Source organism: Lagopus leucura, unplaced genomic scaffold (assembly GCF_019238085.1).
Source record: "Lagopus leucura isolate 7727_CA_CO unplaced genomic scaffold, USGS_WTPT01 Super-Scaffold_100048, whole genome shotgun sequence".
Lineage (NCBI taxonomy): Eukaryota > Metazoa > Chordata > Aves > Galliformes > Phasianidae > Lagopus > Lagopus leucura.
Window position 1 is genome coordinate 3047264 of NW_024962294.1, and position 24916 is coordinate 3072179.

Genomic DNA, 24916 nt, shown 5'->3' on the forward strand with positions numbered 1-24916 from the left:
AGAAGAAACGTTGGCACTGCTGACATCCAAAGGGCTGCAGATGATTTTGAGGGTGGGGGTTGAAAGGATGGGAAACAAAACAATGGGGAGGAGCAGAATAAACTCAACACTGGGTTTGCAAACAGGGAGTCGGAAAGACAAAGGGCTTCTGAAAGGCTTTTTGTTAAGGCTTCCTGCTAATTGGTGCAGCTCATTTAAAAAAAAAACAAACGCAACAAAGCAGGACACAAAAGGCAGTAAAAGTATTAAAGTTTCATCATTTCCAGCACAGATATTTTATTCTGGGATAAACTTGGAACTTCAGCCAGGTGTGCACACTGCTGTCAGCTGCATTTTTGGCTCATCCTTTGTAATCCTCACCACCACTCACTGGAGGTTTCCCATTGTTGCACAGAACTCTTTGAAAGGGGGTGATAACAGCAGGACAAGGGGAAATGGTTTGAAGTTGAGGGAGGGAAGATTGAGGTTGGATGTGAGGGGGAAGTTCTTTGCTGTGAGAGTAGTGAGGCGCTGGAACAGCTGCCCAGAGAGGCTGTGATGCCCCGTCCATCCCTGGAGGTGTTCAAGGCCAGGTTGGATGGGGCCCTGGGCAGCCTGGGCTGCTGTGAAATGTGGAGGTTGGTGGCCCTGCGTGTGGCAGGGGGTTGGAGCTTCATCATCCTTGAGGTTCCTTCCAATCCTGGCCATTCTGTGGACACGAAATGGCATCACTGACCTTTTTTTGTGCTGAGGTTCCCCGTTTTGCTGCCTCCTTCGGCACCTTTTGCAGTCAGTGCTGAGGTTCCGGTATTCGGCCTCGGCTGCGTTCTTTTCCCTGTGGGGTTACCGCTGTTAGCAGATCCCGTGCAGAACCTTTTACAGCCAACGTGAATTCAGGATAAAGCATAGAGACGGGCCGCCATCGCCTCACCTCAGAGCCTGCGCTGGCTGCCATCGGAGCGCAGCCACGTCTGCAACCGCTTAGTGCTAAAAGAACAACCCCGGCCTGCATGGCTCTATGGGAAAGGGGGAAAAAGGGGCGAGAATCCATTTGCACTGAACCGCGGCGGAACGCCCGGAGCGACTGCGCTCTCCAAGCGCCTCACGTCGCCTCGCGTCATTACGTCACGTCACGTCGCGTTGCGTCATTGCGTCACGTCGCGTCGCGTTGCGTCACTCTGCGTAACGTAACGTCACGCCGCCGCGCTGTGCCGCCCCCCCCCCTCCCCCTCACGCCCCGCCCCCGAACGCGCGGAGCGCAGCGAAAGTTGCCGAAGTGGCGCGGCGGGATGGACGCGCTGCGCTCTGCGGGACGCGCTTTGCTGCGCAGCCCCAGCGTCACCAAACCGCCCTGGGCCGGCGGCCGCCACCAGAGTGAGAGCCGCCCCGCGCCCTCCCTTCGCCTTCCTTTCCTTCCCTTCCCCATCTTCGCTCCCGCACCGCAGCCCGCGGGGTTCGGGCCCGGTTCTGCTCCCGGCTCGTGTGGGGGTGGGGGGGAGGGGGATCGGCGCTTTGGTTCCAAGGCGCCGCCCGGCTTGGGCTGTTCTGCGGGCTGTGAGGATCGGCGCTGTAAGGAAGGCGCCTAGGCGAACTTCCTGGCTCTTCCCATCCCTGCTCCTGTTTGTAGGGATTCCGGGCCGGCGGCTGCGCGAGGTGAGGCGGATCGCCCTCCCGAGCTGTGCCGTGCGGCCGCCCGCAGGGTCGGGCTGCAGAGCACCTGAGCTGCAGGGATCTGGATTCTCTCACCGCTGCTGCCCGCCGGCCGCGGGGTGCTGCATCACAGCTCGCGTGTGCGTTGTTTGCGGGGCGGCACCTGTCCGTCTTCGCACGCTGCCTGCGGTGCAGCCTGTTTGTGTGCATCCAGCCTGGCGGCTCCTATCTGCAGCCCTGTGGTTCCCACGCTGCTCTCCTTGGTTCCTCCCCTGCCTGAGTTACCCCTGGCTGCAGGCGGTGCCAGGGCAGGTCTGTCACACTCCACCAGCACCTGGTGAAATCCGAGTTGCAGCCGGCCAGCAAAATGCAGCGCCCACCCAGCAAGCTTTTCTTGTGTGTTTGGGACCCTAAGGTCCTCTTTGTTGCCTCATTAGAGCTCCCGGAGAACTGGACCGACACCCGAGAGACGCTGCTGGAAGGGGTGCTGTTCAGCCTCAAGTACCTGGGCATGACGTTGGTGGAGCAGCCGAAGGGTGAGGAGCTCTCAGCAGCTGCTGTCAAAAGGATTGTTGCCACTGTGAGTATCTGCAGATGCAGAACTTTGCAGAATAGGCCCACGTCACCTTCTGTCACTTGGGGATGATTTTAAAAGCTGCAAATCTGGAGGCAAAGCGCTCTGTCTGCAGACTTGGGAGCGTCAGGGCTGCAAATTGCACCCACCGAGGTGAGCAGGGCCTCTCCGCAGCATCTGGCACAGCAGGTAGAAATGCAGGGCAGCACTGGGAAGCCTTTCAGGCCAGCTGTGGTCTGTGGGGGGTTGTGCTGCAGAAAGCTGTTTGTATGTCTGGGTTCTGGTGCTGCTTGATAAGCTTGGCTGACCCTGGATGTGGAAGGAAGCTGTGACCTGGGAACATCAGGCTCTCTTCATGGAAGACAGAGGCAGTGTTGAGTGCTGCCAGCACGTGACCAAGCTCTGGGCCTGTGCCTGGTATGCGTTTTTGAGTTTTCTTTCCCAGGATTTGGAGACCTAAGAGGGAAAAGAGAGCAGCACAGTTTGCTGCAATTCTCAGACAGTTCAGCCACCCATCCTGCTTTAATCTCTGGTGCAAGAGGCACCGATTTGCAGCTGTCCTGTAATAGAGCCTCTCCAGTGCCCCTGCTCACTGGGCTGTCCAAGTAAAAATAATGCTTCTTTAATCCATTATAAAACTGAATGAGTCAGAGACACAATTGTGCTGCTAACTGCCATAAGACACAATAGAATGGTGAACTGTGCTGGGTAATGATGGATCCTTTCCTGATTTATGCTGAGCTGTAAGGGAGGGGAATGCTCACGTGAAATGGGAGATGCTGGCAGAGCCTTTGTGGCAGAGCCCTTGACATCCGCTCTGAGAGTGAGAATGGAGCCTTTAAATAAATCCCCCGGGGCTCAGCCCATCCCTGGAGGCAGGACTCGCCATCTGGCACCGCTCTGGTGACCTCACGTTGGTTCTGGTCTTTGGGCAGCAATGAGTTGGATATTTTTTTTGGAGAGAATCAGCAATAAGCTGTGTGTAGCCTAACTCCTGAAAGCAGAAGAGTAGTAAATAAAAGAAAGTGGCACTTGAGTCATTATTTTTTAAGCTAGCATCCTGTTCTTGGTGCAGAGGATGCTTTGCTTCTTGAACAGGATGTGGCAGTGCATCTCAAAGCTGGCTGCCTGCAATCCCACATCCTGCAGGGCTGCCCTGCTGTCAGCACAGCTCCCACAAGGGCTGGTACCCTCCTGATTCCCTGAGTTTGCACAGTTGCCCCCATGGCTCTGGAGTTGTCCCTAGAGGGAAAACTCCCACGGGTTCCACCAAGCACTCACAGCTTTGCATAGCTTGGCCAGAGCAGCTGTGGTTTTGTGCTAATGATGTCCTTGTGGAGGGGCTGGACTGGTTCCTCCCCACTGTATGGAGTAAACATCCTTGTCTCACTAAGCATAAATTGCTGCAGAAGGGAAGGAAGCATTTAAGTGCCTTATCATACCTGGCTGCAGTGCTACTGGCTGCTAGTAGTATCTCTTGTCTATTTAGAGTGACTGGTCGGTTGTGCTGGTATAGCTTTGGATATCTCTGCTTAAAGCCTGTAATTTTCCCCTCCCTCTATTCCTTCCAAAGGCAAAAGCAAGTGGAAAGAAACTGCAGAAAGTTACGCTGAAAGTCTCGCCCAGAGGGATCGTGCTAAATGACAGTGGAACTAACGAGCTGATTGAGAACGTCTCCATATACAGGTGTGTTGTGGGACACCCTGCCCTCAGCCCTCCTCTCTGCTTGTGCCCAGAGCGAGGAGCCACTCTGTGCTGGCATCTGAGCTCTGACCTCCACTCAGGCCTGAGCTGACATCTCTGTGGCCATCACATCCTAAAGCAAAGCAACGTGTTGCTGAATTTAAGACAAACAGATGTCTCCTGTGCTATGTGTGTCCAGCAGTGGGGTAAGGAGAGATGTGATGATCCCAAATGTTTTGGGTGGCCGTGCTGCTGATTGTACTAAGCATCCCGTGGCCACGTGTGGCACTGTTGAAGAAGTGCTGAAGCAGGTAAGGGCAGGAGGTGGATATGAGGATGGTCAGAGCATTGCTGAACAGATGAGGATGCAAGCTCTGGGGCTGGCTGCTGCACGCCCTGCTTTTTGCCTCTAATGTTGACATCACTCTGACAAAGAGCAGGGCTTAGGCAGCTGCTGAGATCTAATGCCAGTGTGGGAGGGGAGGGCGAGACTGGATTATCCCATATTCAATCCTGGATTTTGTAAGTATATTTTCAAAGAGTACGTGGTTGGAGTCAGATGCAGGTTTGGAGGAGCAGAGCTAAGTTCAGATCTGTCCATTTCCATCACCTCTATCCATTCTCCTTTCACTCTTCCCACACTCCACTTTCTGTCCTTCACATGCTTTGCCACTTTGCTAAATGTGACAAGGGGAGCTCGAGGCTGGGGCACTCTCTAGCAGGACTATTAACCTACTTGCTTACTAAGCATCAACTACAGTTACCTCCCTCAGAGATGAAACTGCTGCTAAAGAGTGGAGCTGAGTGAAGCAGCCCTGAGCGTGATCGCACCAAAACCAGTATTGCTGCATGGTGTAAAACCTCATGTGAGCAGAGCTGTGGGCCTCAAATGTTCAGAAGCTGCCTTAAATTCTGCTCAGACACTTTCACAGCCAGCAATAAAGCTGTTCCTCCCCATCAGTGCTTGTTAATGAGCATCCCTTTGATTCAGTTGGCTGAAGTTGATGTGGGGACTGATGTTGCTTCCCAGAGCTGCTGGCAGGAAGGAGTGAAAGCTGGGATCTGTGTACATGGGGACCATTCCCTTACACTCCCCAGTACCCTTTCCAGGGAGATCCTCTACACCTCCACTGTCTTCTGTTTGGCAGTTTTACCTACCAGGGAGATGCTGGGTCTGAGCACTCCATGTCGGGTGCTTGGGCAGGCAGCAGGACAAGGTGGCAGCAGCCAGAACTCAGCATGTGTCACTGGGTGTGCTGCTGCAAAAGGCCTCGTGGTTATAACTGGCTCACTCCAGAAATGAGTGTGAGTTCTGTTTTCCCTGAAAATTAATGTCTGTCATATAGAGAGCTGAACGCTGAGGTTTGCAGGAAAACAGCCAGCTGTCTGTGCAGGTGATCTTTCACAGCTTGTGTCCCAGTTATTAAAACAGTGGAGATGTTTCTTTGGGGACAAGTGAGAGAAAGGAGTAAACTTCCAAGAGCCTCTAATCCAGAGCACAGCTCAGCTCTATTTGACACAACGCAGGTTGTTGAGCAGAGATGTTCTCATGTATAGTGAGAAACTAATGCAGTGTAAAGAAATACAGAATGTGTCTTTTTAAGTCTCAGAATCTGCTGGGAACTTGAATGTTCCAGACCCTTCCCTGCAAAGCCTTTGGGGCAGTAAAAATATGAGCTGAAAAGGCAACGCTGGGTAATAGGAGAACTTTGGTGAAAGTGTTCTATTTATTTGTTGAGTTTTCTCTCTCCAGTATTACCTGCTAGATCTCCTGCATGCCCAGGGAAGAGGCTTTGTTTGTTGCTAGCACCTGCCTCCTTGCTCTAAATGTCCAGGGCTGCTCCAGCCAGTGCTTACTGCCTTCAGACAAAGTGCTTGGTCCCATAGCACCTGGTCCAGAAGGTCTCTGGGAGATGGCAGTGGCTGGTGACAAGGGACATGCTGCCCTGCAGAAGGGAGCTGAGCTCTTGGTCACAACAAGATCTCCCTGAACTGCTCAGCCTGTTGCTCTTTCAGAGCCTTGTTGAGTGTTCTGGAATAAGCCCTGCTGGGGGACTGGGAGGGATGCAGCTGTCCCAGGGATGTTCCCACAAGGGATGCTGAGCCTCCGTTGGTCAGGGCTCATCTGCAGTCAGGGCTCTTGGAACATCCCACACATCTGCTGCTATAGGTCTCAGAGCCTGAATGTCAGCCTTTCTGACAGCTCCTGCTTCAAGTTTCCTCCCCTGATTCAAGAAAGCACATGGGAGCTTCAAGAACAAGTCCTTTTCTCTCTTTGTAAGCTTGTTCTCCAAGGAAAAATTTCCAGAGTCTCTGAAGGCAGAGCATTTGTTAGGGGCAGTCCCAGACTGCTACACTGCAGAGTCTTTACTTGCCTTCTTGAACCTATCCTTTTCTGGCAAGGTGAAATGTTTTCTGTTCTCTCCTACCTCCCTGCAACATGCACAGTTTGTGCTGTGCTGTGGCTGGCTGCAGAGTGGCCAGCAGTCACACTGAGCATCTCTTGCAGTTAAACCAGTGGCATTAACTCCTCTGATGCCTCAAAGCTGAGTAATGCTCCTGTGCTCCCTCTGCCTTCCCTGCTTGGCCGTGCTGCTTGCAGACCTGGTGCAGGAGCAGGTTTGTGGAGGGGTTGGTTGATCTGTGCCCCAGACAAGACGTTTCGTTCTGTCTTTCAGGATATCCTACTGCACGGCAGACAAGATCCACGATAAAGTGTTTGCCTACATTGCCCAGAACCAGCTCAATGAGAACCTGGAGTGCCATGCCTTCCTTTGTACCAAACGGAAAATGGTCAGTTCAGAGGAAGAAATGGGGATGTGGCTTTAGGAGGAAGAAGCAGAGGGGCTGCCTCAGTGCTGCGATAACAGCTTTGCGCATAGTTGTAGTGAAAAAGGGTTCTTCCTCATCTGAAGACCATGGCAGGGCACCTGCCCAGTGCTGCCATGCCCTGGTGCAGTGCTACCACCTGTTTGCAGGCAGTTAACGGCTGCCCAGGGACAAGCAGTTGGTCTCCAGAGGGACCCAGCACTGCCATGGGGCAGACACAGGGAGGATGAAGGCAGAATTCAGGGCTGGAGCCAGCTAGTCTTCCACAGAGAGGAAAAGCCCTTCTGGCCCCAGGATCTGGGGCTGGGGTGAGAGCAATTGACCTGAAATCCTCCTGCCTTGCTGCAGTCCCAGGTTCTGGGATTCTTTTCCCTGCTTAGCAGCTACTTCCCAGAGCTGCTGGAGTCTGGCTGTGCTGTGGAGAAGCAGGTGAGGAAGTCTCCAGGAAGGCTGGTAGCCTGGGGCTGTCTTGGTGATGGGAGGCATTTAGCCAGTGGCACTAAGCTTACCATGCTATTTTCTTTGGTGTTTGTTTGTTTGTTTGTTTGTTTTCCTCACTGTTTATCAAAACTCCCCATCCATTTCCTGGTAACATCTTTGCAGTCAGTTGTGTCCTTCCTGTAAGAATGCATTAGAATATGCAGTGCACTGCATGCCAGGAATCATAGAATGGTTGGGTTGGACGGGACCTCAAGGATCATCTAGTTCCTATCTCCCTGCAGTGCCAACTGCTAGATGAAGCACCAGATGGGGTTGCCCAGGAAATGAGGGTTTGAAGGAGATACCAGTGTCTGGTTCTTGCTTTGAACCCGCTTCTGGGATTTTTTCCTGCTGATTCAATGCATCTTGAGGAGGGAAGGCTCTCAGTTGGGCAGTGATCCAGCACTTTGCAAGCTAGCAGGGGAGAGAAGTGGGTCACTGGGCACTGTCTCCACATAGTGACAAGGGGAAAGCCCTCAGGGATCTCAAGTAGAGCAAGATCTGGGTCTGGCAATAAATGGCAGAGGAGGGACAGATCAGACCCAGCAATCCTGCCTCTGCAGGGACCTGTTGGGCCTGAGCAAAGAGCCTAGATCTGCTTCCTTCCTAGCACGGAAGCAACATCCCAAGAGGCTGCAGGAGCTGTTCCTCTTGGTGCAATCCTGAGTAGCAATCCTTGGGACCTTGTGAGCATCTGTCTCAGGCAATCCAGTGACACCACTCGTGCCCAGTTTGTTCCTTCTCTAAGGAGACAGTAATGGAAGCTACAAGTTGTATCTCCCATCTGTGGCATGTGCTCCTGTCCTTGTGTGGTGAAGATAAACCTTGCTCTGCAAATTGAAATTTAACTCTCCAGTTGTAAGGGAATTACCTTGGTGATACATCAGCTGAGTACATCTGAGTACATCTCCTTCCAAAATGAATTTCTCCTAGATCTTTTCAGGCGAAAACTAGAAATACTTTGTCTTCTTTGTCTATAAAATGCATGAATGTCATGCTGGTAAGGTGCTGTCCTGCTCCTCCTAGACCAAAACTGTCCCTTCCCCAGGGCAGGGTCCCTGAACATATGCATTGCTAACAGTCAACAGCATATAATTAGTCTGTATTTTTAGTTCATGAGTAATTCTCAACAGTAGCTGGGTCTATTAAACTGGATTCAGATGTGACAGCTTAAATTGTAAACAGCTGTGAGGAGTTTCATACTTAATTACCATATTTACGTTTTTACCATAAAACATTTGCACTTTGATGAAAGATGTAAATAGCTCTGACATTCAGATGAGCTCTCCTGTCTTGCGAGGCGTAAGTGGCACAGATAGGTTTGCTGTGACTCCTCTCTTTCTCCCATCCTGGAGCACGTGGCTTTTGGGAGGAATTTGTTCTTCAGTGCTCCCCCCAAACCACAGGGGGCTGGAGGTTACACTCCAGGATCTGGGTTTGTTTAGGTTGTACCTTCATAAACTCGTACAGCATTCCAGCCTTGCTGTGTTACTAGCTGTCTCCTTGCACTTTAAGCTGCCAGTGAGATCTGCCTTCTCCTAATGAAACTGGCAATTATGTCACTATTTATATATCTCAAGCAAGTTGGGTTATTTAAGGTATGCTTGGTTGCTGTTATTTTTTTTTTCTTCTTAATGCTGCTCAAGTTCCCAGCTGGGGGAGGAATGAAGGGACTGAAGGTGAAGGTATCCTGCTGCAGCCCTGGCTGTGTGTGTGTCCAGCTCAAGGCTGTTCCAAAGCAAACCTGAATTGCTGCTTTAAGCCTGTATGGCCCCAGCTTAGCTTGGGGAAAGGGAAAGACCTCACAGGTCTCCTGCTTCTCAGACTGCTCCCTGTCCAGCAGCGTTTTGCCTTTTGCCTGCTGCTCTCAGAGCGTTCTCATGCATGTGGTCTTGCACAGTGCTGAGGTGGGATGGGTGGACATCCTTCCCTGGCTCTGGCATGTTCTATGACAGCAGTGTGGTCCGGGCTGTTTGGGTGCTGAGTCCCTTGGCAGTGTTGGTTGCTCTGGTGGGTGATGCTCTGCAGTGGGTGTTGCACAGCCTGGCCCTGCAGCAGGGAGCCATGAGCACAAGCCTGCAGCCATGCAGCGGTTGTGTTTGTTGAAAGTGTGTTCAGGTGTGGGATGCATGAAAAGCTGTGTGCCCTGTGGTTGGGAGGGGATCTTCTCTCCCTCCTTGTCAGCTCGATGCCTCTGACAGCCATCTCCCTGCCTCCTCCATCTTCCTGTTGCAGCTAAAGATGTGTCTACGATGGGCCCCGTGTCCTACATAGAGCAAGTCGCTGTTTCCATCAATATTTTGTCACCCCTCCACAGCCAGGCAGTGGGAAAGTGCACGCAGCAGAGGACTGGTTGGATCCATGTTGAGGTCAATCTGCAAAGCAAAACCCCATCTACTAACGTGCTGCTTAACCACTCTCATTTCAGGCCCAGGCAGTCACCCTCACTGTAGCTCAGGCATTCAAAATAGCATTTGAGTTCTGGCAAGCCTCCAAGGAAGGTGAGTTTTATTCCTTCTTTATTCCACATGAAAATTCAAGGAATGACTTTGAGTTTTTCTAGCTCCAAATTTCCAGGCTGCTGTTAAGGTTGGTCCAATCTTTGGAATGATTTAAGACATCATCTAGGTTTCTCTGGACAGCCTTGTAAATCAGACTGAATTTTGGCTGTGCTCCTTTCTTGCAAGTGGGGTTTGGAGAGCTGAGTGCTTCTCTGTGGTACCTCACAGCCCTACCGCTGTCGATATTTTTGCTTTTACCTTCCAGCAGATTATAAAACACAGTCAGACCTGGGCTGCTTTGGGCAGAGGAGACCTGGTGGCCAGTCATAGCTCTCCTTGCAAAAGGCATGTGGGACAGTGCTCTGCAGGCAGTGATGGGGTCTCCTTCTTTTGCAGAGAAGGAGAAACGAGAAAGATCCATCTTGGAAGGAGAAGGGGTGAGCAGCCCAAACTCAGCTGCCCCTGCTTGCCCTGATGCATGTAAGTCACCAACAGCAAAGGTTTTCTTCAGCCTTGGGGATGGGAAGCAGCCTAATGTCTGTGGGGTTTTTCCCTGGTTGGGCATTTTCCTAGGAGGGCTTTGATCAGTAAGAAGCAAACACTTTGGTTGTAGCAGAGCTGTTGCCCTGGACTCAATGTCTGCCTGTCAGATCTTTATATCTTCCCTTTAAATACCTCTTACATCCCTTTATACGCAGCTGTTGTCACCCCAAATCTGTTTACTTCTGCCTGAGGCAAATTGGCTGTAATGTCTTTGCAAACTTTGCATGGATCCTCACATCCTAAGTTTAATTTGGGTTTTGTGTTGGACCTGAAGGACTTGCTCTTCTGTTGGCTGCGTGAAAATAAAATAAATGGTAAAAGCTCTCACAGTTCAGTGTCTGGCCATGGGTCCTCTGAAATGCTAGATGGATAGCCAGGGAGAAATGGGACAAAAGGCTAATCTCCCTTCTGTGCTGGCCGTGGAGATAAGAGGATTTGACACAGAGGAAAATAGCATTAAACTGGGCTTAATCCCAGACTGGCGCATCTCATTCTTTCATATGAAGGCCCAGGACTGGAGGAATCTGTCACAAATAGTGGATATCAGAACAAATGAGGTCCAAGGCTGCAAGTGGTATAGAAATGGGCTCTCTTGTCTGCCTGGCCACATGCTGATGCTTTGCAGCTGGGGCATTTCTGCATCTGCCCGTATCACCGGGTTATGGGGGATGATTGAAGGCTTCTCTGAGAGAACATAGCCTGTGGTGTACCAACTGCTCTTCACCCAATGCAGGATTTCCCCTTCGTCCTATGGAACACAGATGCCTCTTTGCAGGATGCTGAATTGAAGCTGTGGGCTGAGCTGAGGATGTCGCCCAGGTTCCCACCCTGTGGTTGCTGTTCCCAGCCCAGCCCTGGGCTATGAAGCTTTGGGGTGGGCTGTCTCAGCTTTGCCGGAGTCTGATCCTTACCCGTTTTGAATGTAAGCACAGACCCAGGAGCCTTCCCTGATGGCTGATGGAGGGACAAGCTGGCTGACTCCTCTGCATCACTGCTCAGGGGTCTTGGGTGCCAGATAGGAGCATCTTGAATTGTGTGGGTGGAAACCACAGCCTTAACCAGTATGAATGCTGCTCCTCCACACTAAAATTCAGGGCTGTGCTGAAAGGAATTCACTGCCTCCCCTGACTTCTCCCCTCAGGGGAAAGCAATTGCTGCAAAAAAGGCTTGGTTTTGTATTAATTTTTTTCTCTCCTGCCTCATTCCCTCTCTTCTCTGTTTGCAGCTGCAGCCACAGGGAACTTGCTGGATTTAGAAGATCCTGCCAAATTGCTCCTTACCAGCAGTGAAAACCCCACACATTTAGATAACAGCATGTTTGGGCCCAGCTCCTCTGTAAATAACAACGTGGTGTGGGTAAGTTTGCCCAGGGCACCACAGAATCTGCTGAGCTGGCAGGGAGTGATGCTACCTCAGTCCTTGTGTGCTCCAAGTCCTCTTTTGGTGCTCTCTCTTGGACAAGACCCTCTGGGAGCTCTTGGGCAGCTGAGCTGTTTATTAAGGATCTCAGACTTGCCCAAGCAAGCTGGGTTTTGGTGTCCTACTAGAAATGATCACTTAGTGTGTGAGTACTTACAGCCCTTTTTAGGATCAGTAAATAAATTAAAGCAATTGAAAGCCACTGTGAAAAAATGCTACTGTCAGATAATTGAATATTGCTTACTCTTGCATAGTGCTTCTCAATGGTTTGTCACTTAAATGAGAGACTGCCTAACTATCCTATCCAGGAGAAAGATCCACTATGTTGATGCTTTTATTTACTGTTCACTAAAACCAGGTTGTGTTAATGTTTGTTATTACTCTTAGTTCTCCCTTGTTCTTGTTTGTAACTCTGTCTTGCTATGTGAACATGGATGGCTTCTCTAAAATGTCCAGAGCCATCTGGCCCAGCTGCTTCATGGACCAGTAATAGAAAAGTAAGAATCTAGGTGATGTATCTGGCTGTGCATCCATGGGGGAGTTTCTTGCACACCAAAATGCTACATCACCAACAGGGCGGGAGCTGATCTTGGAACCCCCACCATCCCCAGTTTGTGACCTGAGCCCTGCCATGTTTTCTCTCTGGAAACACAGTTAATATTTGGGAGAGTTGAATGATAATGGCCTTTGCATGGCGCCTGTTTTTTGAGTCTGCCAGGTCTGAGCCTGAGGCTGTTCAGGTTAAACCTGAAGATCAGTTCCAAAGCCTGCAGGCTTATCAGCAGTCTCTGATCCTCCCTTCTGGTAGAGTTCACGTATTTTACTTATTACATCATCTGCCAATGCATCATACAATTTTGGTCATAGTGAAGCCTGTCTGTAGCAAAGCCCTCTCAGAGGGCTATCTTCCTGCACAGGAAACCTTTCTCCCCTCATCAGTTCAAATGCTTTCCCTGGGAACCTTTCAAAGAGCAGATCAGAGAAAAAGGGATCACAGAGTTGCTTTCAAACAACACAGGTCCAGCCCTTTGCTGGCACACTGTTGCTTTCCAAATTCTTGATCCAGAAAAGCCCTAGGGAGTGCCCAAAACATCTTGCTGAGCTCTGTCCAGGTTCATCCTCCTGGCAAAAACCTACAGCATGTGCCAGTTGCACGGCAGGAGCTGAGAGCCGTGGCTCCCTTTGCTCAGTGCTAAGTTGCTGCCTATCAGCTTTGCCCAAAATGTTTTTCTGCATAAAGAGCAGACGGATGCTTTCAGCCAAAACAATATCTTCTGCTTTGCATTGAAAGCAGAGCGGGCTGGGGTTGGTGGAGGATTCAGCATGCAGATGCTTTGGAACCAGCTCTTAACTTGGAGCATGGTGGCAGTTTCCAAGGAAGGAGCTGGGGGGCACTGGCTTCTTTAGAGGGGTCTGGCTGACCCAGATGGGAATCTGTTTCATCTTACAGGCCAGATCCAGCATCTACAGGCAGTGAAGTAGAATTAGTCTGGTCTGGAGACAGTAGGAAAGGTCCAATCCCCTCCTCTGTCCCAGAGCTGCAAGGGGAGTGCAGCATCCCCAGCCTGTCCTGAGACCTGCTCAGAGCAAGCCTGGGCCACCCAGAATTACATCTTTTATGCCATGGCTTGTGTGGAGAGTGAGATAAAGGCTGCTTAAGGAGGCAAATTGCTGATAGGAGTGTCGCTTTGGGTGCTCAGAGGTCCGTATATACGTTTTTGTCTGCTGTGCTGAAGTGTGGAGCCAGATCTCTAAATACACTTTTGTGCATTCCCTTAGCAACTACTTCTCTCTCTTTTTATCTCTTTGAAAAAGGAAATGGATGATGATCTCGACGAGGCATTTTCAAGGTAATTCTAATAACACCCTTTACAAGTTCACTCCACTGGGGACTAGCCCAGGGGGGCCTGTGTTTTTTAATAATGCTTCTAATCTAATCAGCTGTCATGATCTGACCTAGGCAGCAGCCCCATCAGTACCTCAGCTCTTAATTGAAAGATAAGCTTTGCGGCTGGCTGATAAGCCATACATTTTGACAACCTTTTAAGGATGGAGAGAGGCTGTGTATGATAGGAAATCTGATTCCCTGAGCAGCCAGCATGTCCACCCTTGTTTTTTCAGGGATGTTTGAAGCAGCTTGTTTCAAGCCTTTCTGATAGGTGTGGCAGTGCTGGTCCCAACTGCTGGTATGGGGATCTTTACTCTCCTCCCTCTGTGAGGTTTGTCCAAATCCTGGTACCTTGGTCTTATCTTTCTCAAACCAACAGCAAAATGCTGTAGGCAATGTGCTCCTTCCCTGACAAACTCCCTGACAGTTTGTTGCACTGGGTGCCTATTGCAGCTTGATCACATCAAGGCAACTCTAATGCACCAGTTTTGAATTGATGTACCTGAGCACACTCAGAGATTATGGCTAGAATGTCATGTGGCTTAGTTCACTTTCTAGTCCAAATTAAGATCTGCCCTTGAGGTGCACACTGAGCAATCCAGCAATGTTTTCTTTCAGGTGAGTTATCCTGTATCCATGCCCTCATGCAAGCAGGCTTGTAGAGGGTGACAGGCACATGGCCAAGTGAAAAAACGATTTGCTTAGCCCTAAGGGAATGGAGCTTTCTGTCATGTTCAAGTTTTGGGAATGATTTACAACTTCCATTTCCATGGCAACCCCATCCCAAGACCTGTAAAGGGACTGCTTGATGTTGATGTAATGTCATCAATTTTTCTCAGCTCAGTTCCTTGCTCTGCTTAACTAAAGTGTTGGTTGCAGTCTTTTGTTTTGCATTGCTGGGCGTGGAGCTGTCACATTACCCTTGGCCTTTGGGTAAGGCAGTATTTGAACTGAGTCACTGAGGCTGCTCCTTTGGTCAACGGAGATAAGATCCCAGTTAATGATGCAGCCTCCAGGAAGAGCTCAGAAGAGGAAGAAGGCTCTGTTGTGTCACACTGTGAATGTATAGGATGTCCAGACTGCAAATTCCCTGGATTTTGGGTGATGTTAGGATAAACAAGCAGAAAAACTGCAACAAACCTGAGAGAGCTGCAAATGCTGTCATCTCTCCCCTTGTTGAATTACTTCTTTCAGTTGGAGGTCTTTGAAGTTTGGCTTTGGCATTACGGTTGCATCAAGCATCTGAGCTGTGACCTGCATGCATTTGTGTTCTTACTTTTTCTTTTTCTCCCCTCCTAGACTGGCTCAGTCAAGAACAAACCCTTACGTTCTCGACACAGGACTGACGGCTCAAGACATCCAGAGTGCAGAAATGCTCTCATCTGTAGATTGGAATAAAATAGATTCAAGTACAGGCGAGAAAGATGACCTGTTCATGTTTTGAAGTCAAATTCATCTAACAGCTGACAATGGAATAACCACTAAAAGTCTGTGGACTGACTAAATCGTGCTCTTCCAGGTGCTGTATACAAGGGATTCTTCTGAGGGGTCTTCACCAAGTCAGATGAAGTTACAGCACAGCTTAGACCAAAGTTTTAGAAATCTAACGTGGATTGTTTTTTTTACCTTGCTTTTATCTAAACCATGAGATGCTCCTAAAGATATTTATTCCTAGCTGTTACAGTTTACATATATTACTGAAAGGTGTGTAGAGCATCTGCAGTATCAGGTGGCAATATGCCATCAGTAGTGCCTGTTCCTCCCTGACAAATACTATGCAACACCAAAGTTCCTGTGTATACACATTTCTAGACAAAGGTCTGCAAATGGAAATGCAGTTGAAAGCACAACTGTTAGTAAACCACTGATTGTTGAACAACACCACACCTGCCCAGGCTGAGGGGAGGAGAGTTGCAGCAGCTGCTAGCAGTGCTGAAAGAGGTAGCAGAGATCTTGCTTTTGTTATGAATGTGATCCTCTCAGTTGTCAATCACCCAGACATGTTCTGGCTTTTTCTCTGCCAGCTTTTTAGGTGAATTGACGCTTCTTATCCAAAGACTGTTTAAGTTTTGCACTTTAAGACTTGAGCTGAAAGTAATGGTCCAAAATAGCAAAGTAGGCAGTGCCTGTAACTTCTCTTCAGAAGCCCTTTACCTCCCCACCCCCCAAAAAGAAACCAACAGTGCTGCAGCTGTTTCAAAACTGATTGCCCACACGCATTGTTTCTGTTATGACTTGAAATACTAAGGCTCAGTTGCATGGTTGGTTTAAAAGCAAAAAACAGCAGGCAGTAATAATCTGTTTTCCCAAAGTGCGTTGGAAGTTGCAGGTTGTGTAGCACAATAGATCTGTGTTCTTAGCTCTGCTAAGTGGATTGGGCTGTGCATGCCTTTTTACAGTTTCAGGAACGTTTGGCAGTTGCCTGCTCAATAGACTCAAAGGGAATTGGATTAGGCAAGACCAATACCTGTATGTTTAATGAGCAGAAGGTGCCCCTGTCAGTGCTGCTCCGGTCCTTTTCCCCTGACAGCTGCATCTCCCGTGAGGCTGGGAAGCTGTCTTCATCTGCTCCTGGCATTCAAACAAAGTAATGGAGGTATAAAGCTTATGCCAATTAAAAGATTAAGTTTAATGATCCTAAATAGTCGTACTGACAGTTTGCAGTGTTTGTGGCCTTCTGTGAAGTATATTTAGCTGTTTTATAGATTTGTAACTCAGAACTTTGTTTTGAAACACTAATTCATTCCCCAGACAGCTCTTTGTAACTCCTAAGGCTGCTTGCAAACAAACAAACAAAAATCTTGGTCAGCTCTAAGAATTTCTTAGCAAACAGCTAAGTGACACTAACTTAGGTTTGATTATTTGCCAGTTACCATGATAAGGTGTTGATGACTTGTGAAGCCAACTCATCCCGTCTGTTCATGATTTTGCAGGATAAACAGGGAACACGTTCTGTGTTCAGAGCAGTCCTCAAATACTGCGCCCGTGACTTGATGCCATGTGCAGCATCAGTGTCTTGTGCTTCAAGTTTGCAGAGGGGCCTGGGCCCATTGCAAGAACAGAAGTGGGGTAGGAAACACCTTGTGCTGAGTTCTGGGAGGGCTCATCTCCCTAAGAAAGGAATCGTATTGCAGGAATGGACTGTGAGGCTTTCTCTGTACAATGATGTTCTTTTCTTTTCTAGAGGTTTGAGGAGCATATGCTGATATACACAATGCTATATATGTATGTAGATATTTTTTAAGGAAAAAAAAAGAATGTATGGAGAAAAATAAAAGTTCTACTTTTTTTTTTTTTTTTTTTTTTTTTTTTTGAGTGTTTGTGCTGGTTTGACTTTTTAACCACAGCTTTTTTAATGTGTAGAAAACTTTGTATTCCTGTCTGGTTGTGTTTTCTTTCTCGCTGGGTGCACAGCAGTAAGCAACTGGAAACAAGTGGACAGGAGGAGGTTGTTTGCAGGGCCATCTGTGCAGAGAAACGATGTCAGTGGTTCCACATAAAGCAGCATGTTTTGCTGCTGGATGCGGCTGCTCTTCCCCTTTGAAATGAGCTCTGGGTGATCCTGTCCACTCGGGGCTCTCAGCCACTCTGCAAGCTGCACATCTCCCACTCTGTGCTTCTGGGGGTTGTTTCTCTTTCCAGCCATTGCTGTCAGGAGTTTCATCCCCAGCAAAAACTCCACTCTCAAGCAGTGTGAAAGGAAAGCATCCCAAGATGAAGTTTTGTCGCTGCCTGCAAGCACAGAAATGCCCTCTCCCTGCAAATCACAGGGGCAGTTTCTGGCGTGGCTGTTAATAATCCTATTGCTGGTCATGCCACTCCAGGCCCTTTTTGGTTTTTTTGCAGGGATACTTTGCAGGAGCCATTTGACTTGCACCATTGTCTTTCCATATTCCTAACAGCCTCACCAGCCCCCAAACTTGCTTCTTCTCAGGTCTTGCCTCAAACAAAACCCTCTTTCTGTTTAACAGCGTGAATTTTAATGTGACATTTCAGCAGCAGGCCTGTCACTCGGCTGCTGCCTGCATTGCATGCTCATAGTGTGAGCCCCAGTCAGAGCAGTGCACGAAAAGAAGTGTAAAAGCATTAAACCTCAGATGTGGCAAATTTATCACTTCTGTGTACTGTCACAGCACCAGCATAAAACTTGACAGTAAAAAATAAAACAATTTTGTCGCTGGCGTTTTTTATTACTTTTAGTATGCTGCTTTTTTTTGGTTGTTGTTAGTGGAAATTTAAATTAGAATGGTATGCTTCACTTAAAAAAACATATAAAAAAGTATCCATAGCAACAGGAACATCTAAATTATTGTAGGCTGATCACTTCTCTACTTGAGTCACATCACATGCCTTTCAAAGACAGTCCCAGAGGTGCAGGGTTTTAATTGATTTTCTTTTTTTTGTGGATTATTTGTTCAAATAAACAACTGTATGCACTGCACTTTCCCCATCGATATTCTCCTTACAGAAAGATCTAAACCTAATAATTGCCAGCATGCTTCATTACACAGAGAGTTGGGAATTCAGGCTTGCTCTTACAATCCTCGCTTCGTGTGAGCTTTCTTTCAGCTGAGTTGGAGCCTTCTGGTTAAATCATGTAAAGCTGGAGAATTTCCATCAAGTTCAGCTGATGTTAATTCTGCCTGAAAGTGTTCAGGGAAAGTACAAGGGGAGGGGAAGGGCACCTTAGTTTGCTCTGCTAGCAATCTGCCTGTTAGATTGCAACTGGAGTCGACCTCATCTGTGTTCTCTTCTTGTAGAATTCTGATTTGCTGTCCCTGCAAAGTCACTCCACCAGAGCTGAGGTTTGAAAGCCCATCGGTGTGAAACTGCGCCCAGCCATTTTCTGGGCACTGTCCCTTCATCTGAGTCTCCTCGATCACTTCTGACCCGAAGCAGCTCTAGCTTTCCAAAGATCCCTACGTCTTATTTGGGAGAAAAGCCCCACCAGTACACACTGATGGCCTTCCTCTAAGCTCATGTGTTGTTATCATTTAAGTTGTGGTAGTAAACTGTGTTTACATGCTTAGAAATCTCAGGCAAAGAATCAAGACTTAGTAAGTGTTCACGTGCACAACAAGACGAACTTAACCCACAGCTTTGTACGTGCTGACATTTCTCGTGTTCAGCAATTTGCTTTTTATGTCTTTCATTTCCCATTGTCGTGCAGCATGTTGCTGGGTCACAATTTCCTGCATCTTTGCCCAGGGGAGGCTGCAAATTCAAGGATGATATATTTGCAGAGCAGAACACGCAAATTACTGTTGAATTAGGCAATCTTTCGACACATGGAATGTTACTTATCATTTAGCCTCTGCAGAACAGCTGATGTGCCAACGAGTGGATCACCAAAAGAAACAAGAGAACGTGTTGGGGTTCTTTTTCTGTTTTGATTTACCTGTAAGGAAGTGTCATGTAAACATGAAAAGGAGCAGGCTCGGAGGAGACAGCTTTCAGGTTCTGAAGATGGTTATCATCAAGGTGATGCCAAGCAAATGCTGTTACAGGAACTTGGTGTAGCGTCTGTCAGTGACTTCCAGATCAAATTGGCTTTGTATGCAAGTTTCAAAAAGAAAGAAAAGGCGAGGTGGGTGGTTAAAGGAGGCAGAATGATGCAAAAAATATGTCAGACCTGCAGATCTGGCTCATATTTTAAAATCACATTCTTTCCTTTATGTCTGCTATGAAATCACAGGACTCTTCAATGGTCTTAAACAAAAAGCTGTAATTTTGTGATTGATGCATGAGCCAGAAGATAATCCACTTCACTCTCGTGTAGATTTATTACAGCAGGAGTCAGAAACATTCATTTCATGTTGAGGATACAAAGTCATACCGAAATTCTGAGCCTGACCTTTGCCAGCAGACTGCAAGTTGAGCCATCAGTTCTCTGGTCTCAGCTCTCAGCTGTGCAGGGTTAGGTGGAGGATCCAGCAGGAGGTTTTCCCTAATCTGTAGGTGGAGCTTATTGACTCACAGTTTCTCTGAGCTCATATTCTCAGTGCTCGGAGTAATTAAATGAATCCCAGAGGCTGTGTCCTCAGTTACCTGGGAGCACCTTTGCTGGTAAGGTGGGTGTTAACCAGCAAGCCATGACTGTCTGTGGCCACAAGCAGCACTGAGGGGGCAAAGCCTTTCTTTTTGAGGGTGCTGTGCAGGTGGGCCTTGCTTTGTGTTGATTGTATCACTGTGATCCAGTTGATAGCTGGCATTGTATAAATTGAGACTGAGTTACGGGGGAATTGTCAGAATTGAGTTGCTTGCTCTGCTGTGGCCTCACGTTTATGTACTGTGCTGACCTGACGCCTGTGGGATGTGATGGGAGAATGGGGGAAGATTCTAGTGAAGCTGTTGAAGGACTTCAAGTAGGTCCTAAATAGGGTAAGCACACAAGTTGCTTTACAGCTACAATGGGAGAATCTTAGCTAGTGCAGCTCGTTGTATTTCACAGGTGTTTCCCTCTGCCCTGGATACCAAGTGCCTTCCTAGTTCTGCTTTTTATGCTCTGAAAATGAGGGCACAGTCCCTCAGGACCAGGAGTAATGAAGAGGCAGCAGAGGCTGGAGCAGAACTGTTCAGTTACAGGCGTTCTCTTGTCTCATTACCCAGATTGCATGAGGAGGTGCATTCCTGCTGAGCTCAGAATTGCATCTTTTTCCTTCCTACCTGACATAGCAGTCACAGAGATAGCTGCAAACAAGCTTAAAACTACAGCAGCCTCGGAGCAAAGTTCAGGATACAAAACGTCAGCCTAACCAAAAACCAATGAGGAGCTCTGGGTGCTTCTGCCCAACATCTGTAATGTGTGACGGTGAGTCTGAGCAGGTCCTGCTTTGAAATAATGAATTTCCTTCCTTACTTTCAGCCTGCCAGCCTGCTCCTCAGCAGCATGAGATGATCAACAGGTGACAACACGGTCATTTGAGGGGGAGGTAGAGGAAGGCAGCTCCAAAGCACCGTGCATTTGAAGTACCCTACTCCATCTTTATCAGCTGTTTTATGTGTGGGTTTTCTTGTACTGTGTGCAGGTTGGTACTCCATGCTGTTGTAGGAGGGAAGCAGTGCTGTTGGCTGAAGTCATCTGGGTGTCTGTCTGTACTGCTCTGGTGGCATTGCCACGGTCTAACATTATTACAATTTAGCCTTTCTGGTGCCTTTTAGAATAGCTCCTACCAAACCAATCCCAGCAATGCATCGTTACATAACATAACCTAACAGTGCTGTTGTGCTTTGTGCCTTAGGTAAAAGCAGACTCCGCTGGCACTCTACTACATGTATTGTGCACCTGCAATTCCCATTCACATAGCAGGTAACAAAGTTTCTAATTATCTAGGCTTCTGGGGAGCCTCGTGTCCTCACTGCTTGCCTTTTTAAACCTCGGAATAATCAATAGCAGATGGATCTCTTCTGTTCTGAGTGATTACAGGCCGTCAGGGATTGCTGTGCTCATTCTTATCACGTGCAGATGAGCCCCACTTCAGGAAAGTTTTGGGCTGTTGTATGCATAACACACCTGCCAGTCTGTACAGCTTCTCCCTTTTCTGATCACAGCTGGATAAAGGGGTGAGAGCTGCAACAGCTTACATGTAGCTTAAACTGACACCAGCCTCGCTGTATGCAGGTCAGGACAAGTGGTTTGAGGTTAGGTTGTGTTGTTGTTTGTTTTGTTTGCTTCCCTCTGTTTTATTTTTTGCAAAACTAACCATGTTAACTCAAGCTACCCACCAGCAATACAGCAATACTCTCTTCAACCTGCCCATTCTGACCTGTCATTGCTGTGATACTAAAAATCAGAGTTAAATGGCTCTTCTGAGTTGAAGGCTTTCTGCCTATGGATGAGTGCTGTTCCAGCCCAGTCCAGGCGTCCCAACCTCTCCTGTAGCCAGAGGCCATTTCCTACAGTAAGAAGAGGGAGAGAAATGAAGCCTACTTTAACAGACAGGCAGGAGGCTTGAGCATAATTATTTTGCCAAACTTTTGCCTTCAGTGTTACCTATTGCTTTGTGCTCTTCCTCCTTGCAGAGAAGGAGACATTCTCTCTTTTCTGACGGCCATAAGAAGTGATTTTCTCAAAATTATTTCTTCTAGCCCTGCTAAAAACCAGAACCAAAACAGCAGGACCCCTATCTCTGCAATAATTACACTCCACTCTCCCAGCTCCTTCAGCACCCAGTCCTATGACTATTTTGCTGTGTCTGGAACTCTTCTTGTACATGCAGGCTGAGCTTTTTGCCTTATTACAATTTTTTAAAAGTAATTAAACGTTTACCTCAAAGACAATGCTTTGTTTTTAAGAGCAATGATATTATAATTTAACCTCATTCAGAAAACCTTTAATGTGTAAGCATGTACTTTCAAGACAACATCATGCTAAACGCAAAAGAAAAAAAATCTTAATCTAGCATAATCATAATACAAGCCTTGAACTTTTCTATTACTCCTGTGTAAGAAGAGGAGCTCAGCACACCCCCTGGGTTTGTTCAGAACTGTTTTATTATCCCTTTGATTTGTTCTCAGCTGTGTGTTTTCTTATCCTCCTTGATGCTGCCAGATCCTCTTAGCAAGCAGTGCCATCTGACCTTTACGGTCCTGGGGCCATCACTAAGAAGATGAAGGGACCACCACAATAGCAGGGATGTTGTTGTTCTGTTTGTTTTGATGAGGCTGAGGCAAATCACAGTCTTGTGGCCTCTCCTCCAGGGAAGAGATCTGGAGGTAAATGCTTCTTTTTTTTTTTTTTTTCCTCTTCACTGTGAGGCTGAAGCTGGGTGTTAAGACATCAGAGAAGGAATGATGGAAGCTCATGGAGCAATGGTGCCTAGAGGAGTGCTGATAAATGGGTCCCTGATAAAGGCAAGAGGCTATAAAAGCCTTCTCATCTGAACCAGTCCTGAAAATAACAGAGCTGGCAGGTGGCTTTCAGGTTTCCTCCCATTCTTCTGAACTGCATTATGAAGGCATACAATGAAGCAAAACCAAAATATCCTTTGCAAAGAGCTCCTGTGCTCTTCGAGCAGCCTTTGGAGTGTCTGCTGCACTCAGCATGGCTCCCATGCAACCTGTCCAACAAAGCAGCAACATGTACCCCCTCTCCCTGGTACAGCTATGGGGCAGGGAAGCAAGAGCACTCAGCACTCCTCAAGCAGCTGCTCCAGACAAAACAGCATGCAGAGAAAGTAGCCTGCATGCACTCCTTGCTCAGGCTGAACTGGTCCTGCCTGTAAACCACAAGAGATGGCGCAAATTCAAAACCAAATCATCAAGGTGCAGTTTTGCCTCTGAGGGGGGGATGAGTCCAAGGTTCACAGGGCAGCCACCAGAGATCCAAAAGCACTAGAGCTACTTCTTATTTTTATTTTGACTGGATGAAGACCTGCGGTAGCCGTGTGGGTGTAAGGAGGTTGGTAAAGCAGTGTGGTTGCAGGCCTTGGGTCAACAGCCTCCTTGCAATCCTCCTCCTAGAGCTGCTCTGCCTGCCTGCTTCATAGCACTGTCAGCACTTTGAATAAGAAGATGTCAGCAGAACCAATTATTGGTTGAACAGTTTAAAACGTGGGCCCCTGCTAGACCCAGAAATCAAAGCACTTCTTTTTCTCCTGTGGTTTTAGTTATTCATGAGGAAGGAACGTGCTCCTGTTTCCCTGAACACAGGAAGATGCAAACAGCAGATGATTTTCTTTCCTCACAGCTCCTCTGCAGCCTACAAACTGTTCTCTTTTAGCTTTTCTAAGTTTAGTCACATCAGTACTTCCGTGGCTGTGGTTTAGCCTTTCCTGGGAGCTGCTCTGACAGTCATAGCACAGAATGGTTGGGCTGGAGGGGACCTGAGATCCATCCAACCTGACCTTGAACACCTCCAGGGGTGAGACACCCACGTTTCTCTGAGCAGCAAAGAAGAATAGCGAAGAATTTCCTCCTAACATCCAACCTCAGCTTTCCCTCTTTTAGTTTAAAACCTTTCCCCTTCATCCTATTGCTCTTCCCCCTTCACCTCCCAGCGCTGCTCCTCAGCAGCCTCAGAGGGCTTTGGGTTTGGATGGGAGCCCCTTTGTCACTCACTGTTCATCCCGTGACAGATGTGCACTTTTTATAAGCATTTGTGAGCAGAAACATTTCAGCCTGCTGCCCTCAGTGATAGCTAACGAGGTGACCATCAGACTTTGCTGAATTGCTGTTTGTGCAGCGTGCTGAGGGTGAGCATAGAGCACAGTGAGGATTTAAGGATTTGGGGCTCAGGTCTGTTCCACGGTAGGAGTTGATTTGGGGTTTATGGAAACGAAAAAAAGCAATTGCGTCTATAGAAAGGTGGCTGTCAGCCCATAGACAAGGCTCCTTGAAGGGCTGCCTCGATCAGGACAGGCTGTAATGGTCGTGCAGCCCCCCACGCATCGCGCCCCCTTCCCCACACGTGTTCCCCCAGCCTAAGGTACCTCAGAGCCTCCCGCCACTCGCAGCCGACACACGGCCAGCAAGAGGCTCGCTGGGACAACCGCACACCGCCACCTCTTCGAGCCCAGCAACTGTGGTAAACAAGCGGGCGGGCCTCCCGGCTTTCCTGACGTTCAGAAGAACCAATGTGCGAGGCCGAGTTCCACCCGTTAACCAATAGCAAGCGAGGGCGGGGGGAGGCGATGGGCGGGGCTAACGTCACGGCGGGCAGGATCCGGGCTGCTGATTGGCCGCCTCCCGAATGGCCGTTGGGCTGGCGCGGTGACCGAGGGCGCGGGCGGGAGGAGGGGCGGGGCTGCGGGAGCTGTCGCAGTGACCGGCGGTGGCGGCGTGCGGTGCTGCGCGGCTCTGCACGGCAGAGCTCCTCGGGAGGGACGGGGCGGAAAAGTCCCCCCGAGCGGCTCGATGCGGTTAGATCCGTCCTGAGCGATGGGGGGGCAGGAGAGCGGAGCTGCCCTTGTGAGCGGCGGGCTGCCCCGTGCCTCCTTCTGATGTAACGGCGCCCGTCGGCGCTGACAGCAGCGGGGCTGCGCTCGCTGTCACTCGGATCTGTCGGAGGGGTGAGTGAGCGGGGTGCCCCGGGGAAAACACCGTGATGACAGGCTTTAAAGCGCGTTTTGGAAACGCTCCTGCTTGCTTTCGTGGTCTGAAAGTTAAGCTTTTCCCGTAGACCCGAGGAGGGAGCGAGGGGATGTGAGTAACAGCGAGCAGAGATTGGAGAGAGCGATGATGCGCTGGGATCTGAGCAAAACAAAACGCTTCAGCCCCTGCCCGGAGATCCCAGCCGGAGCGCCAGAGCTGAGCGATCCGACGGCTGATGGGAAGCCCGGAGGGAGAGGGCGAAAGCGAACCGGTGCTGCTGGAGGGTGGGGGAACGGCCGGGGGGGCTGCAGCTCCTCCGTGGAAATAACGCGCTCTTAC

General features: G+C 48.9%; 1 protein-coding gene across 1 annotated transcript; it reads left to right on the forward strand.

Moving 5' to 3' along the window:
• The first annotated feature begins 1234 nt into the window (after positions 1-1234).
• On the forward strand, positions 1235-17987 carry LDLRAP1 (low density lipoprotein receptor adaptor protein 1). The gene is made up of 9 exons (XM_042885124.1): positions 1235-1353; positions 2067-2209; positions 3777-3889; positions 6565-6679; positions 9624-9696; positions 10093-10176; positions 11465-11595; positions 13474-13508; positions 14846-17987. The coding sequence occupies exons 1-9, from the start codon at positions 1269-1271 to the stop codon at positions 14988-14990; spliced, it is 924 nt and encodes a 307-aa protein (XP_042741058.1). The 5' UTR covers positions 1235-1268; the 3' UTR covers positions 14991-17987.
• The last annotated feature ends 6929 nt before the right edge of the window (positions 17988-24916 follow it).

Coding starts and splice junctions, on each gene's coding strand:
- LDLRAP1 (XM_042885124.1), top strand. CDS start 1,269: ATGGACGCGCTGCGCTCTGCGGGACGCGCTTTGCTGCGCAGCCCCAGC. Junction 6,680..9,623: donor TTTGTACCAAACGGAAAATG/GTCAGTTCAGAG, acceptor CTCTCATTTCAG/GCCCAGGCAGTCACCCTCAC. Junction 9,697..10,092: donor CTGGCAAGCCTCCAAGGAAG/GTGAGTTTTATT, acceptor CTTCTTTTGCAG/AGAAGGAGAAACGAGAAAGA.